General features: G+C 42.5%; 1 protein-coding gene across 37 annotated transcripts in view; it reads right to left on the reverse strand.

Annotated features, from left to right (window-relative positions):
* The window catches only part of LOC113034636 (neurexin-1a), a 261,169-nt gene that overhangs the window by 71,554 nt on the left and 171,793 nt on the right, over positions 1 to 17,822 (reverse strand). For all 37 annotated transcript variants that reach the window (XM_080287803.1, XM_080287777.1, XM_080287776.1 and 34 more), the window contains one exon: positions 14,092 to 14,273. In XM_080287803.1, the coding sequence (XP_080143929.1) occupies positions 14,092 to 14,273 (182 nt within the window). The remainder of the gene's footprint in view (positions 1 to 14,091; positions 14,274 to 17,822) is intronic.

Raw genomic sequence — 17,822 nt, forward strand, 5'->3', positions numbered from 1 at the left:
CACAAACACAAAAATTCACAGATCTGACAAAGTCAGACAATAGAGCAGCAGAAAAAAAGACAGAACTTGGCCAAAGGGAATGTGTCTGTCAGCTCTTCCTCACCAGTTCCAGTGTTTCATCAAAGGTATGAGGTTCAGCTGCCAATATGGCAACACTTTCAGTCCCCAAACACAGAACTGGGGTTCTCTCAAATACTGGAGCTTGATGACTCCCTCCTCCCTCTGTTGCTGTCTTCATTAACCGCATTTCGAGATACAGCTTACATTAACAATTTAAGGTTCAAGGAAGCGGAATCGTTACACAGCCCTAGGATGTATAGTAAGTATACTGCATACTATTTTTAAAGCTTCCTGCTGACCAGGCCTGGTAACACTGCTGGCGCTCATAAGGACGTGGCCATGCCCGGTGTGTGTGCATGTCGGAAGAGACATACGCTCTGGTCCCACTCTGGGAGTTATAATTAGATCTACATTATCAGACTGTCTGTTCACACTGGCCCTTTCAGCTACTGTTTGGATGCATCATGAATCATTAGTCTAAGTGGTCACGCAAGATCTCAGTTCGATCTGTGTTTTGTGAAACATTTCATTCATCTGTAAAAGTTAAACACAATTTTTATCTCTCCCATTACTTATCTTACATTGCTCCTCATTTCTGTTGTGTTCATGTCCTTCATTTTTCTTCCTCCTGCTTTTCCGCACATCTCTTTTCTTTCACGGCCTGGCAGCGGGAAAGCCTATTCTCCAGCATGATTTCATCAGGCTCAGCTCCTTGACCTTTGTGCCATGCTGTAAATGGCAGCTTTCTTTATGAGGCCTGTGATGACTTTATTGAACAATTCACACACAAGGGCACGCGTGAACACAAACACCCACACACACCCACTTGTTCACAATATACATGCGTGCACGCTGCCATGGGATCTGTCCTTCACAGCCAGCTATAACTCTGACTTTTAGGTGCGTGCTGAAAATTCCAGGCCTTCAGAGCTGCTGAGCAGTTTTAGAGCAGGTGATCAGCATTCCTGCAAAAAATAAATCCAGGTTTCATGGGGACTGAAATGCAACCAAAGTTTATTCATATCATATTTATAAACCAAGCTGATAAACTTTCAGATCTGAGTCAGGACCTTGGAGTCAGTGGGCTGCTATTAATTGTGTGCAAATACATAATTAATATCTCCAAAAGTTGATTCTGTTCATCTGGACGCAGCGTTTTGTGGGAGAACAATTAATAGTTTTTTAAAGACCATAGCCCTTAGGTAAAGGCTCATGGAAACCAGCTGACTGTGATGAGCACACTGGAGCAGCAGGAGCAAATATTTTCAATTTCCAGCAAGCGGGAAATAGTACATTTGAATTTCACAACAATTTAGAGAGTGGTGAGAGAATCCATGAAATTTCAGTGAGAGCAATTATATCTGACAAGTAAACAAAATTAAATTGCAGCGATTCAAACAGCATGTTGCAAAATGCGTCAGTGAATGAAAAGCCCCGTGTGCGCACTGAAATTAGTTGTGCTGCTACCAAGTTTTAGAAATTTGGGACAAGAGTGTTCGACACCCAAGTCTGGGCAGTTAAACAGACTTTCTAAAAACTGGCCAGGCTTTACTGAAGGTCTTTTCTGTCAATGTAGTCGTTGTCTTTGTGAAAGTTAAACAAGTACCCATTATCATGGCGGTCACAAAGGACACTGGGCACTGAAGTGTAGTGAAGTCCTTTCACACTGTAACCGTTCCAACAATGTGTCACAACAACCGCGCCGACGTAGCTCTCGCCATATGCTACGATACTGATCCGGGCCGTTCCTGACTCAGCTTTACCCCGTAGTCGTGGTTCATAACAGAAGAAGTGATCAGAGAAGAGTGGTGGGTACTGCTGCCATCATGATTAATACTGTGCATTAGAATTAACTGGACTTCTGTATCTGTATAAAACTGAAAAACTCTAGCTGAGCTGAGGCAGGGAGACATGAGTAAGCTGGTATAAGATGCTGCTCCTGAACTGTTTTGCTCACTCATGCTGTTAACTGCTCCATCATCTACTTAAGTAAAGACCTATGAAAAAAAATGAAGTCATGTCTGTGCAGCAGTAACATGCCTCATCTCCCATTGTTGGTGTGTGCGCACGTTTAGATCTCGCATGAATCCCTGGCTATGATGATGATACAGTGACACGTTTCACATAACTACCGAGAGCGAGGAGGACACACACTCCTACATGCGTGCACATACGTGTAAGAGTGTCAGTTACAACAACAGTCGCTGAGTTTATGAGCGACCTGCATCTGACAACTTGTCAGTAGATGTTGCAAAGCGCAAAGCGTAGTCTAGGATGAGAGCTCGTGGCTTGTGTATGTGCACTCGAGTCCTTTTTCAGACTTAATCCTTCCACCTCCCTTGTTTCATCTTATCCCCTTCATCCCCCCTGCGCCAACATCAGGCTTTTCCTGACACAGTCCTTATTCTTTATCTTTTCAGTTTTTTATCCTTTCTTTTTGCTCCACTTATCTTCCGTCTTTCCTTCCTTCATTGTCTTTGGCTTTTTATCAGTCATCTTGCAGGGAAAAGGTAATAAAAGACCAACACATCGAAGGAACATTGCTCCGCTTTTGTTATTTTGTTCTCTCACACCCTCCTTTTTGTCTTTTATTTTTGTTTGCTGCAGCAGACCTTATCGGGAAGATGGCTGCGAGATAAGGCCTCTGTGGTTCTTTGTGGTGAAATAATACGACAGGCCGATAAGGCCGGATGTGTGACTAGGTTCGCCACTGCCTTCTCCTCTTCCCAGGGTGTGCTAGGAAATCCCCAGTGGGGCTAAGAGATATCAAACCTTTTATAAAATGTCAACCCTACACTTCGGACACAAGCAGTGACATGTTTTCCAAGGCAACTGCGCAGCTTAAATTTTTGATAATGACAGAGACAGCAAGCAGCCACATTCTTTAAAAATGCATCGTTGTGCGCCTTTTTAATGTGAGCTGTGGTTGTTAATGACATGTAAAATGTGTGTGTGGCTGCTGCCAGACTAACAAGGCTAAACATTACAGATGTAATGGATGAAAGCAAACTATAAAAAAAGGTCTTGGCCTGTGCTTCGTGTGGACACAAACAAACTTTTCATTGCCATCTGTTTAATAGTGATGGAGTCACAAGTTCCTGGCTCATGCCATTACTTTGTCTCTAATCTGCAGCACCTATTACGATTTCATGAAGTGGTAATGATTATACAATTACTTCCAGCTTGGAAATACCATAATAATGGCTGCAATGACCAAGGTTTGCGAGTTTATTGAGTGGATGTTTATGGATTTAAAAACAAACACACACAGACTGGCTGACTGGCTGGCCATTGATTTGTGCTGCTACTGACTAAAGAAGCGTGGTGGGCGACACTGGCACTCAATAGCAGTTACATTTTCATATAAATAACAACAGCATTCTGGCCTTTAATTGCCACAGAAATGACTACATGGGTTAAAGAGTGGGCATAGATGGATATGGCATTGATTTGGGTGACTTTTTTTTTACGCTTTGTACTCTGAGGCATCACTTGGGTGACATCTCCAGCTCACTTTTTCTCCTCAACTGGCCTCGTGATAAACATGTTATGTTTGTATTCTAAAGAGGGCTGACAGCGCCTGCTTTTTGTTTTTTTCTCCCAGATCCAAACCTCTAACAACTCTGAATAGGATAACAAAGGAAAATGGCTGGATAGATGGATCTCATACCACAATTAAAAGATCAATTACAAAACACATAATTCATAGTAACTCTCAGCTATAGTGTATACACTTTAAATGCTTTAGCTTTATACCTGATCAGATGTTGTAATGCTTCTGTGCTGAAGCCACATTAAAGCTTTGACTTCAAGTGTTAAGCGCAGTCTGGATCCAGCAGAGACATAGAATTCCCACAACAATTTTCTACATCTTTTATAACCCCTCCTTGTCAGACACAGGGCTATTTCACAAAATGCGCAAGTGAAATAAAGAGTTAAGGAGAGGGAGACACTTCAAGCATAACTGATTTATTAGGCCAAGTGAAGGGAGGAGAAGGAGAGAAGAAAATGATTTAGGCCTCACATACACTTTTAATTACTGTTGTCAAGGTGTTTGCTTCGCCCTTCTGGGAAAAAGCAAACCAAATCATCACTCATACCAACTACTTAGAAGACCCGCAAAACAGGCCATAAAGTTTAGCACCTCTTCGATAGTGCAACATTTACTGCAACATAAACAAATCCCAGCCTTCTCTCTGCGCAGTGTCTGTCTTTTCTCCCGAGGTAAGGCACGCTGCATGGCTGATAAACTGGGCAGAATGAGGCCACAAATCCAGGGGTGCCCTGCTCAACCTCGTGCGCTTACCTGAGGGATGGAAGAGGACAAAGGAACAACATGTGCCTGTCTGTTTGATCTCCCTGTATGAGGTGCGCTGCACATGTAGGCTGCTGACACGTCATGGATTGTTTGCTCTCGCACCAGCAGCCCTCACTGCACAGCAGCTCTTATTATAGCGGGGAGGCAGCCGAGAATGATATTCATTCACACGCGCGCGCATACAGACACGCGCACACATACAAATTTTCCTTTGATGAGGCTGTGGTATAAACTATCTATGACCAGAGGCTCACTTAGAATTCCTGTCTGCAACATTACACTCTTATAGCTGGAAGACAATAGAAGGCAGTGGCCAGACAGTCTGCCCCAAAAGCAATACCAATGAAGAAAATACACATCCGTCTTGCAATATTTAACTTGAATGTCAAGTGCTCCTCGGCATATACACCTGAAATTACAATAGCTGTGTTTCCAGGTTAGTCTTTAGTAATATTGACCGGCAGCAATAGAGGATATAGGAAGGGCCACTAAATCCATTATTCATAAATGAAAACAGGGGACAAGAGGAAGATGAGTGTTTCTGCTGACTATGTGGTTGCTCCCTCAGAAGTCTGAGACATTTTAAGAGCGGATACGGTTCCCCCACCACACTAACCCCAGTCAAGTTTGGTTTCATTTATGCTGATTTCCATATGTCCAAAAGATCTGTTTCAATCTATAGCTTCCTGCTGCTCAGTCACTCTAAATGTTTTATGAGCCTGTGCGGCTTGCTGGTGAAAGCAAACTGTAACAAAGGAGGATAATTTTCGTGTTCCTGGCACATACAAGATATTCAAACAAAATGATATATATATGAAATGGAAAGGGGAATACAATAATTCAAGGCTACAGTTATCTGAGCTAAACCACTAATAGCACACGCCGCTCTGCCTACAGTGCCATGCTGCAAAATGTTTCCACAGCAGCACATAATTAAAAACAGCATGCTTATATGTGTATTATATTTATGTGTGTGAAAGCACAACAGGCTGGCGAGAAGAACAGTGCCGCAGTGAAAAAAAAAAAGGTAATTAAGTTGACCGGAACAAGGCGAGCTATCTGTTAAATATTCCATGCAGCCCCACACAAAGCACCATGGAAGCCATCAACAACAGGGCACCGACAACAATTACAGAATAATTAGCAGAGAAGATTTGTCTTTGCCAGGGATATGTGTAAGTAATTGTATAAGTAATTTTAGACTTGGCCCGGTCCAAATTGCCTTACTTGTGCTTCAACCTCGGTTAACATAAGTGGACTTAAAGGGCGTGCAGCGCAAGTGTGGCAACATCTCTAAAAGCGCATACAAACATGCTTGCATATGCTTCTAGAAATACATTTCCCTTGACTTTATAACAATGAAATCATACAGCCACTACTAAGTGTAATGACAACAGAAAACAGCTATTCTCACTCCATGTTCAGTCATTCCTCAGAGAGTTTTACACTGCTTGTCAAAAAGAGGGGGAAAAACTAGAAGACACTAATGCAGTGCTACAGTTATTTAGATTTATTCACACTATCCCTATTTATGCTTCATCATCTGTTACTGTTCAGATTATATTCGATGATTTACTTGTTGTAACGAGGCAATCAACATTCAAAGAATAACAATGTACTTCCTATAAAAATAAGCTCTACATGTGATAGTTTGGGGACGCTGAGCTACAGCTCACTGTAATGGAGCAAGAAAGAGAAGGCTATTTTTATCTCACCCCGAGGCTCGGGGCAGCTGTGTCAGAAGTCAACAACTATGGTGACTCCATGCTGTGGCACTCCAAAAAAAGAAACAAAACACACACACAAAACCTCATGCTTTAGCATACTGAGGTCTGCCTTTTAGTTTCTTTTTAAATTCTTTTTAAACTAAGCAAGAATCTTAAAATCTGAGCAACGTTTGAGGCTAAGCAGCCTGAGCGCTCTGCACAAATGTGCTCAGCGAGAACTTTGGAGAATAGCTGAGCCAATCAAAAAATGTTTCACACAGATAAAAACAAACACAATGTTGACACTTCTAACCTTGTAACTCCCCAAAAAGCGAACATGCCTAACAGTGTAACATTGACGATGAAATCAAATTTACCCCATGTTAGCCATGGCAATATTGTTCTGTATGAGGCAAGCCTAGAACATATTGATGTACAGCTTTGAGGATGACAAGCTGTGCTCGCTGTGATTTGTTACACTAATAAAAGTGAAGACACATTATTGTCCTGCCCTCTCAAATACACATACACACAGATCTTCCCCTCGCTCGCTCTCTGTCTCTCTCTCACACACACACACACACACACACACACACACACACACACACACACACACACACACACACACACACACACACACACACACACACATTCATTCCTCTTCATGGACCACTTGGCTTTGTAGTGGCAAAGAGCTTGAACAAATTGAGAAATGATTGGAATTGAAAGATGAGTAATGGCAATTCTAGCGCTGTCTCTTCTCAATATGGAGATGATGAGATTTGATTCTTTGAGGTCAGGTACATCATCCGAGCAGAGTGGATGTCCCGTCTATGACTAAAAGAGATAGGGGGCCATTCGCTCTCGCCTACATCCTTTTGCTACAATCGGTCACAGCCAACATAAAATCAATGCCATATTTACCAGCGTATTACCATACTAATAACACTGCTCATCGCCACTTTAACAATTAAGGCTCAAAATCTGCATGCTAAATATATGCAGCGCCTGGGTTATTAGGCATTGCACTTTCTTACTGCCGTCTCCTCCCCATTCATGTTGGGGAGAGTGAATCAGCAGTAAATGATTCATTTCATTCCTTTCAGTGCTATCTCCTCATTACGGTCAGCAGTTAATTCACTATTACAGTGCCATTAGCCTAGCTTCGCCACAGACTGCGCTGCAACCTGCCAAACATACTGACAAGCAAATGGCAGTTCTGGTTTCACTGACACTTGGTCACACAAAGGGAAAGCAAGGAGAGGAGTTAGGCTGTGAGGGCTGATTCTGTGATTCTTGCTAGTCAGGCTTTTATTACAAGATCCCTTAAATAGGAGTAGTGGGAATGAAGGGAAACCTCCACAACATAAAATGGAATGTATCTTGAAACAAAAAGGTGGTCAAGCAGGCTGAAAAGAAAACTTTGGCCTTTTGCCATCTGTCGCATTGCGCTGACGATCCTCAAATTACACGCTCTGTTGGTTTTTGCTGATTCTGATTAATGTGGAGCAGGTTGGCAGCTAAGGCTGTCTTAAGATGTTGTCCCAGGGAGGCGGGGTAACTGTAGAATTAAGAGTGACTCGTGTCAGCACAAACCGTGGGAAGCAAAATCGCTTGTGATGAATGTGTTTTCTCCTACCCTCTGCTTGTTGGAGCATGACATTTAAATGATGAATAATGTCATGGGAAACGCATCTGTATTTGGATGACGTTTTTTGTAATTTTACAGATTTTATTCGGGGAAAATGCAGTTCCTTCAGTAACCACTTGAGGCATCATTCGAAAATAAGTCGATTATGACGTTATATGTGACATGGGAGTAAAATCTGGACCTCAAAGGCTCATTCATTCTGCTTTTACTTTAAAAGGGAGGAAAAAAGGAAAACCATCAAAAATGGTCTCCATAGCTTGTTTTTCTTTTTTCTTTTTGTTTTACTTCTTAACTCATCCAAACTTTCTTAAGGCTTAAAGTTTGCGGTGTTGACTGGCAGCTGCATGCAGACACAGGTGTGTGTAGCAGGCAGCTGTCTGCCAGACTTCACCTCCTCCAATTTGAGGAGGACCTGTCAACCGCATCTGTGATGTTGACGCCTTGAGGAGCATTTCAAAAGAAATTATTTTTAAAAATAAAAAATGTAAAATAGTACATCACATCCAATAACTCTGTGCTCCAGTGAGCGAAAATCTACTGTTGTGTGATTCACAGCCGAGGATGCATCTTGTTTCCTAGTGTTAGTGAATAAGAAGCACCGAGGCTTCGAATTGGAGAGCAACGGGGGGAATCTTAGTGGCAACATCTATTATGTCTTGATTTCATGTAAAGTTACAAAGAATCATGTTTGCATTTGTGCATTTTAAATAACAGAAATGGTATACTGCAGTTTTACATTTGAAATCATGTAATCTATTTAACTTTAAATCAGCTTAAAATGAACATTTTCACCACGGAGCTAAGTCCAGCAGACTATATTGGAATAGTTGCCATGGCAACAACAGTTAAAGTAAAGGCTGTTCAAACACTAAAAGCATCCAACATATGAAAATGATTTTAAAACCTTTAGCTGGACATGGAATCGCACACGCCTGCACACAAGTTGACACGAGCGTGTTCATTTCTTCTCCATTTCCAGTTGGTCCAACTATCAGTTGCTCAGTTGCTAATTATTGATATGCACTGACTGGGGAAGCAATGCAGGAAGGCTGTATACACAGAAATCCTGGGGGTATTGCATGCGGCTGTGTTCTTTGTCTGCGCATAGCGAGGTAATTACTGGGTGTGAGACCTTAACACAACTGTGGATGAGAATAAGATCCCTTCCCTGGACATGTGTTTTAATAGGAGCATGGGGAATAGCGTGACACAGGCTCTCTCCTGAGACCTGCAGCACCTCTCCCAGGTAACAATCTCATAGCACCGAATGTGAAAGTGCAGTGTTCATCTAATGAAGCACACGATTGTGAATAATCAGAACTTTATAAGTAATGTGAACTCCAAAAGAACATATCAAAGTTGACGTTTTCCCACTCGAAGCTGAGATGCTCAGACAGTGTGCAAGGTAGTCTCTCTTCTCAAGCCATTTTACATGATTAATAGGGTAGAGAGCAGGAGTTGAAACTGCAATTAAAGGTGTCTTCCATCAGAGGAAGAACCCCCTTTCTGGTAGTCAGCTAAAGGAGGACCGAAGGGAGCAATGCTCCACTAGAGAAGTCATTATTTCTCCACCATCCTCTCTGCTCCGTGGAATATATTAACTTCACAGTGTTGCCGTCTTAGCCAGCGTGCCTTCATTGCCTGTTTTTTTTTTTTTTAAAGCGATGCATGCAATTAGAAGTAGGAAAAGAAGAAAGCACTTGGAATAGTCCCCAACCCCTACACTGAGATTGAGTGCCAGCACAAAACAAGCTGAGTGGGCCCCTCGGGGCCCTGCCTGAGACTGAGGAGAGCCTCTGATAGTCGGTGTCACCGCTGCTCATTGACAACAACAAAAAAAAAAAAACGCTACTGCAAAGCTTCAGAGTAAATAGTTTCCTAAAAATGTACAGATGGATTTCCATTAACAGACACCAACACCCCTTGTTTGTGCAGAAAAATAAATGGCACTTCCTTGACAGCGTAAAAGTAAAATGCGCACCCGCTTTAGTATTCTGTGCTGAAATTTCACAGCCATTGCACAGTAAACTGTTTAACAGAGAAAAGTATTCCATACCCATATCTTATAAACTTTGTTCCAATTCCTCTTCTGTGTGGATTACACCGTTGAATAGACCCACCAAGGATCATTACATCCGTAACTCCCTGTTTTGCATAATGTCATTGTGTGGATTTGACTTTCAGCTACAGCGCAATTAATTATATACATGGCTTCTTTTCCAAGCCACACTATCATGTACAGAGAAGACTTACATCCATGTGGGATACTTGTTCTTGTAGTCTCATGAATACACTTCACCTTAGAAAACGTGAAAGGGATTGTGGAGTATCATCGTAATTGGTGAGACGGCAAGAACATTATTATGAATCTAGTCCCTCTTCCACGTGCGCTGCAGTAATAAGCCCGAGGAAAGTGATTGTCGTACATTTGATGGTTCGCTGACTTCACAGTCATTGTCTTTATCTGCATTGGAAAAGGCGAGGCGGGGGAAGGATCACACCTCCTTTGAGGTGCATTTAAATCATAGTCTCCACATTTTACTCAGAAAATTCCCTCTTGCGAGCGTGAGCTGAGATGGCGTCCTTCAAGCCCCGCTGGGTTTCCTGTCATCATGAAATGGGAGCAGGAGATTAGGAAGGGTGGGGGATGTAGAGGATGGAGCAGGAGGGGGGTAAATACTGAAATCTGGTCTAATCCCATCTCATACAGCTGAAGATACACTCCTCCGAAGACATTTCTGCTCAGAGCTGAGGTAACTGAAAGGAGCGAGAGGGATACTGTTGGGAATGGCCAATATATTGCAATATTGTTTCATTTTACAGCCTGATCCACTAAGGGTGCAGTTCAACTAGTTAAGGGTTTTGTAGGTGACACGCTGAGTGCTGCTATTCTTGTGAAGAAAAGCATCAAAGTGGCAATTTTGCACAGTTCATTGTGTTTAACGGAGCACTGTAAAATACGTCCTTTCCTCTGTAATTAATAAGGAGATGACAGAAGCGTCTAGATGGTTTGTTTCATAAGATGTATCTTTTTTCAATATGTCGTGATTTAATTTTCTGCTATTCTTTCATTTGGCTGCGTTTCAGAACTAAGGAAATAGACCTATATCACAATGCTATTCAACAAGTCTTTCAGAGGCAGATTTATTGGCTAATTTTAAGTTTAAACTGACATGTTAAAACATGTAGTTTTTTTTTTATTCGTAATCAACATTTGACAAAACCCTATGGTCACGTTGCAGTTTAAATTATAAAAACCTGTAAACGCTACAAGTTATTTACTGCTTTTATGCCTCCTTCCTCTCTTTAAAGCTATTTTTCTCTCACGCTCATCTTCTAATGAAATGTGCAGAAATAAACAAATGAGCTTTCAGAGTGACTGCTGATGCGAGAGGAGAGGGGATTCTCACAAGCCACTGCCCCTGCTGTATGAACATGCGTTATAAACAATTTCTCCCTGTAAAATGTCATTGGATTGGTACACTCTTCCACGAGGAGGATGTGCATGCATCTTTTTGTAAGCTGCATGATCTTCCTGTCTTGTTATACAATGTGAGACTCCCCTCTGTCACCTCGCTTGTCGGTGAGGCTCAAGCCTATAACCTCTAGCATTCATCACTCGTTCACAGCGAATCTGAAACCTGGCATACACGCTGACGCTGTCGTCTTGTGTTTCCACAAGATGTGACCTTTGTCTTTCGGCAGAAAATGCACCTTTGTGCATTTCCTCCAGTGCCAGGAAGAGGAATGTTGTAATGCACAGCTTGGCGCATACGTGTATTAAGGGCTTATAACATGCTGGAGATTTCTAGTGAGTGCAAAGTGTTATATTATTTTAACCTGTAGCCTAAAGGTCCCAAGTTACGGTGGCTCTGAGAGGTCAAACAGTAACGTGTCACAAGTCACAAGCTAACATACACTTTGTATGAATTATACAGTAATATATGATCATATGTAGTCTAAGGCGCTTGGAAAGAAAAGCATCTGGACGTCTTTAGGTTACTTGAAGACGTTTCACCTCTCATCCGAGAAGCTTCTTTAGTTCTAAGAGAAAATGGGGGAGAGTCCCAGATTTTAGGCCCTGTGGGAGTGTCCCCAAGAAGGTTGTGGACCCCCTATTGATCCTCTACCTAATCACACAAGCCAAGGGTTGAAAACAGGTGTGGGTCACAATCAGCCAAGGTTTCAGGTGAACCCATTGTGAAGCCTAGCCCCACCTTATCATGTGATTTACTGAGATCAAATGGCCCAGAATGTGAGTGGCCGTCAAGGCGTCTGGGAAGGGATGTTAAAAATGGATTATAGATGGCAGACAGTTGGTGTCGTAAGCCCCGCCCTCTGTTCAAAGATGGTCGTTCACAGTTTCGCAGCTCCTTACACTACGATAACCTGGATGACTGAGAACCTTCACACACATGGATTGTATGATTAAAACCCACACCACCACACATCTTTTTTTCCCCTCCCAACACGGATGAATCCTCCGTTTCTTTTTGTTCGTTTTTCAGCACGATCCTTCACATGTTTTAGTTTCTGTCACTTTCACAGCTGTTTCTTCACATTATTTTCTTTCCAAAAACACTTTCCTTGTGTTTTTTTCCCACTTCCTTTGTGGTTTACACATATTCTGTTGTGTTTTGTATGCTTTTGCAGCATTTTTCTATTTGGTGGTGTGTTCTTGGTGTGTTCCACCGTACTAAATAGCAGTACCACTCATTGTATTTAAACTGTAAAACATTTTGACAGAAAAAAACACAAATAAGTTAGCAAAAATGATGTGCAAGTTAGTGGGTAGATTTCTATGTCTTAGGGGTCCAAAGATATTTTCATCGTTTAAATTATAGTGGAGATTTCTCCTGTTTTACCCAGTCTGATACAGTATGTCTCTGCTGCATGAGAAAAGGTGCTCAGAAAGCAGCAGAAGACGTGAGGACTGTGGGAGAGCATTTGCACATCCAAGTGAGCACATCTATGCCTTAACCATATTTTAATATATGTCCTTCTGAACATCTTGTTTCTGTCCCTATATGGCATTTAATGATGAACGGTCTGCATTAAACACCTTACATCATTTTAAACTGGACAGCTTCTTCTGGACTAGGGGCTAAAAACCATTTGTCCCCAAAGCTTGGGGAGAAAAATGTAACAACAAACAAAACAAAAACCAGACAAAACAGAAAATAACCCATGTCCAAGCACAGCAACTACGGGGGGGCCTCTCTAAAAAACAACATCATTGCTTCACTATGTCCTCGGGATAGGCCTGCTTATGTCACAGTTTGCTTACTGTAAGTGTGAATCTCAGTGTGTGGGCAGCTGGGGTTGAGACAAACTTCAAGACCAATTTCATGTTTTTTTTGGGTTGTTGGTGTGTAGCTTTCACATGTGTGTACGTGTGAGCAATGTTCCTGTATGCTCCTGGCCAGCATCAGCATTACTGTCAGTAAGTGGGTGCTTGTGATAGGAAGGTCATGTGCTAGCCAGCAGAATTATGTCCAGGTCAGCTATGCACTGTATAGAACTGACCCTTAATTTGCCTCTGTTTCTGCAGCTGTCACACTCAGAGGCGAGGTGAGCAAACGTGGGCTCCTTTTTATCACACACATTAACCTACTGTTAGCTGTACACAACTACACACTTCTTTATAGGTTCTTAACTTCAACACAATTAATCCCCAATCCCCATTTAGGCCCCAGGAAACAGTTACAAGATTGCAGTCAAAAGCCCGTCATCGTGTTCATGTAGGATCCCACTTCAGTAAGAAGCCAATTAAAAAAAAGTAGGTTTTAGTAAGCTAGGTTTCGCCCTGTGACAGCTGGGATACTTCCAGCTGAAGAAAACATGGATCGATAGATGGATTGATGTCTTAGTGATCATCCTTTTTTTTTTTTTTCATTCACTTCCGCTTATCCTTTTCAGGGTCGCGGGGGGTGCTGGAGCCTATCCCAGCTGTCATAGGGCGAGAGGCGGGGTACACCCTGGACAGGTCGCCAGTCTGTCGCAAGGCTAACACACAGGGACAAACAACCATTCGCACTCACATTCATTTGCACATTCACACCTAGTGACAATTTGGGTTATCCAATTAACCTATCCCCACAAGTTGCATGTCTTTGGACGGTGGGAGGAAGCCGGAGTACCGGGAGGGAACCCACGCAGACACGGGGAGAACATGCAAACTCCACACAGAAAGACCCCGGCCTGATGTTGGAATTGAACTCAGGACCTTCTTGCTGTGCGGCAACAGTGCTAACCACCGTGCCACCGTGCTGACGTCTTAGTGATCATTAATGTGAAAATGCTGTAAATGTGTACTTTTGCTCTGAAAACAAAGAAATAACATATTGTTGACTTACAATGTGGAGCTTCAAGAAGTCTCCGAGACCAGAGGAGCTATCCACCCTCACCAGGACAGCATCCTTCAGATGTGTGCTGAAGCCAATGGCTAGTCGGTCTGCCCTCGTGCTAGGACGGTCATTTGGTGGCCACGTGTATGTGATCAGTCCACCGTCTCGTCCAAATATGTATGTTGTTCCCGCTGAAAGAGATAAGACCAGAATTAAAGATGTTAATAGTGTGTTTCTTCTTTCATCCGTCTATCAGGCGTGACTCACTGACTGTCAACACGCAAACATTATTAACACAGTAAAGCCGGCATCAATGCCGTGTGTACAGAGCACCGTCAGTCTGGAGTGTTTTATTGTGCAGAGCGATGATTCTGCAAAGCAATGAGCAACATATCACTCTTGAACGGCTCTCAGCCCCGTCTGAAGTACACTCGTGTCAATTCATGAGTAGGAGAACGTTCAGCAAAAACGAGGGAGGCAGGTACTGGTTCTGATTTCCTCACAATCCTGCACAGTCACTCAGTTTTACCGCTACTGCCCGTTTCACCTCTAGAGGGAAGAGATACGAGTGAATGCAAGAGAATGTGCGGCCGTGTCCCCAGTTCACAGGTAGCCAGCATGCCAAATGGGCACCTCCCCATCTCTCATGCTTCATTAGCAGCCTCAAAGGCAGATGGAGATAGCAGCATTATTGACTGGCTGGTCCAATTATGCCCTTCTTGTGACCTCCAAACCAGCCATTTCCTGTCGTGCTGCATTACCTTGTTGTCTTTAGCGGCTGCATAAAAGGGTTCAAACATGACCTAGTAGATGGAAGAGTGCTTCTAATTACTTAGCTATTCAGTGAGAAAGTGCTGTGCAGCGTTAGGCCAGTGACCTAGTCAAACTGATGCTTCGAAATGAGTCAATCTCAGCTAATTCTGTGGGATTCTGTTTACGTTTACTGTCATCCTCATGTTTTGAGAGTAAGACAGTGTTATAATCCATTTTTTTCCCCTTTTTTTCCAGGACGCAAACACAGTAAGGTTGTGAACAAACTTGGTTACGTGTGCACAATTGTGAACAAATAGGGCATGTGATTGGGAAATCAACGGCAGCGAGAAAGCCCGCAAATAAATGCAGCTGTCAGATTAGCATAAAAACTGCTATCTTAGTGAAAAATTAGACGAGGAGCTCTGTTAGTGTGCGAAGCATTTACATGTGGAAGTGTGAAAGAGAAGGAGAAGCCGGGAGAGAGTGCGAGCGAGGCAGAGTATGTTAATATTCATAGGGGCAGGGAGTTAAACAGCCTTAGCCTGAACAATAGATAATAAATCATTCTGACTGTAATTCCGATATTTTCTTGTAAACCAGTTCACGAGGTTATAAAACCATCGATACATTTTGCATTTTCTTTATAGATCCTGTTGTTTACTTTCTCCTAGCTCTGCTTCATAGTGCAGCGATTAAAGCGCATCAGTCTGCTCTCAAGTCCCGTTTTCCAATTTCATCCCCTCGTTTGAGTCAATACACACTGTCAACCATTAGCTAAAAAGAATTGCATCATTAATTAACAATAATGTGATTAACCAACGAGGTTGGGACATCGAGATCTATGGCGGGATTTATTGTTTTCATAAAGCATAACTCGCATTTGTAAAACTTAATGATATAACACTGTAAGCATTTTTTGTTCTCCTAATGGAAAAAGCGTTATGAAGCTTGATGACTTCTACAAAGGGAAAGACATTATGTGTGATGTATTTGCGAGGCGGGCTGCATTTCTTTTTCATGAAGTCTGGCGGCTACCACTGAAAAAGCTCTTCTTGTTTCACTAATGCATATCTGATGTTGGCCCAGTCACAGAGTAATCTTCGATTCCGTGTATCTCGCGCTGGACTGTTGTCACCGTCTCCGTTTCCCCCAAGCCACCTAACACTCGCTGAACGTTCCAGCTTATTATAATTAAGTGCTTTTAAACCATGTCAGTGCTGGAACTCATCGGGCCCTTAAGCATCTAATTCCCCCTCAGTCTATTCATATGATCTGACACCCACTTTCTCCCACTAAGAGCTTATTTACCGGTACTGTTAAAAAAAAAAGAGGGGGGAAAAGAAGTGCTTTTAAGCTAACAAACACTCAAATCATGGTACCAAAGGTCGACAAAACTAACAGCTGAGTGGTTCCGAAACCAACATGCAGATAATAAGGTTGCCAATATGTGGTGAAGCAGTGTTAAATCCTTACAAGCATGTAAAACTACTGGGAAGTCCTTGGGGGACTGTTGAGGATTAAGATACACGAAGAAACATGGCTAATGCACACCTACACAGTTGTGCAATGGCATGAAATCAGCAGACACATGCCTCTGTAACTCCAGTGCTGGGGAGTAATTATGCACTGGCTCCATATTTGTTATTTGTGTTCTCTCCTGGGACACCGGAGCTGATATGGATCTGTTGTAGTCATTAGATACAGTGGTGTCCTGGATATTCTTCCCGTTTGTTGTCTCTTTAATTTGACAAGAGTTTCAGTTTATTCCCTATTCACCCACTGTTTAATGAAAAAAGAAATAAATAAAAAATGAAAGTACAAGGTACAGGTGCAACGGAGGTGAAGCTATGCACAATACAAGATCTGTGAAACTGAATGTAATCAAGATTTTCTTGTTTTACCTATCCCCAGAAGCATTAATGCATGCTTTCTGACATTTGTAGTCCTTTCCCCAGAGGGGTCACGCTGCAGAAACGCAGAGACGGTGTTTCTGGAGGTCTTACTCAAGGCTGCTACGGATCCTCGACCAGGCCTCCAGGATGAACTCCTCAACCGCAATCTTCCACTGTTAAAGGATAATGAATTAATCTGTCCTCGTGTTGGACTACATTGAGAGCTGGCTGCTCTCTACTGTGTCAGTTAACATCAAAGAAGATAAACATTGGCAGATCAAACACTCTGCTTTCATTAAAAATGTAGCACCATCCCAGGAGTTCTCCTGCATTTGGCCTAAGAGGTGTGTGGGATAGTAGACTGTAGAATAGCAAACATGGCCTGTGTGTGTGTGTGTGTGTGTGTTAAGGCCCTCTTGGCTGCGGCTTCGCAATGTCTTCATCTATTTACACTGTAAAGAGGTAGCAGCATATAGCAAACTGTCCTATAGGCTCTGTATGTTCAGAAAGTGATGCAGTGTCATAAGAAGAGACAGGTGTGAGCAAACCAAAGCATCCTGGCTGTGTGCCTTAGTGTAGCAGATGTGGGAGGAGTGGATACGCAAAGCAGGCAGTGTGTTTGACTACACTGTTAGGCTAAGGTCAGGCCAGCAGACTGTCTTTCCTCTAACCTCCAACACTGCCATCACAAGGCGCCTCATATTACCGCCTCTGCCGAGAAACGAGGGAGGAATCCAATCATAATTACATAGTTGTGATGGAAATACAAAAAAGGAGAGATGACATTATAGATCTGCTTTCTGTCAGGACCAAACACTAGCGTTTCTCTCTGTTTGCTGCGATGGATTCCCGTAATGACTGGCGTGCAAAAATAGATTACCTCAGATTTGGAATATAGTGTAGCTGTTTGAAATTCTGATTTTTGATATTTTTTTGTGCATCCCTTGCATGGAATCCCAAAGGAAGAAAGTTTTTTTTTGTTTTGTTTTTGTTTAACATCTGTTCCATCATTTATTCATAAAAATAGATATCTATTTTTTGGGTGTGCTCATCCTCCTGGGAGGAGTGCTATTAAAAGAAGCTTAATGATGTGTA

This window comes from Astatotilapia calliptera, chromosome 13 (assembly GCF_964374335.1).
Source record: "Astatotilapia calliptera chromosome 13, fAstCal68.1, whole genome shotgun sequence".
Lineage (NCBI taxonomy): Eukaryota > Metazoa > Chordata > Actinopteri > Cichliformes > Cichlidae > Astatotilapia > Astatotilapia calliptera.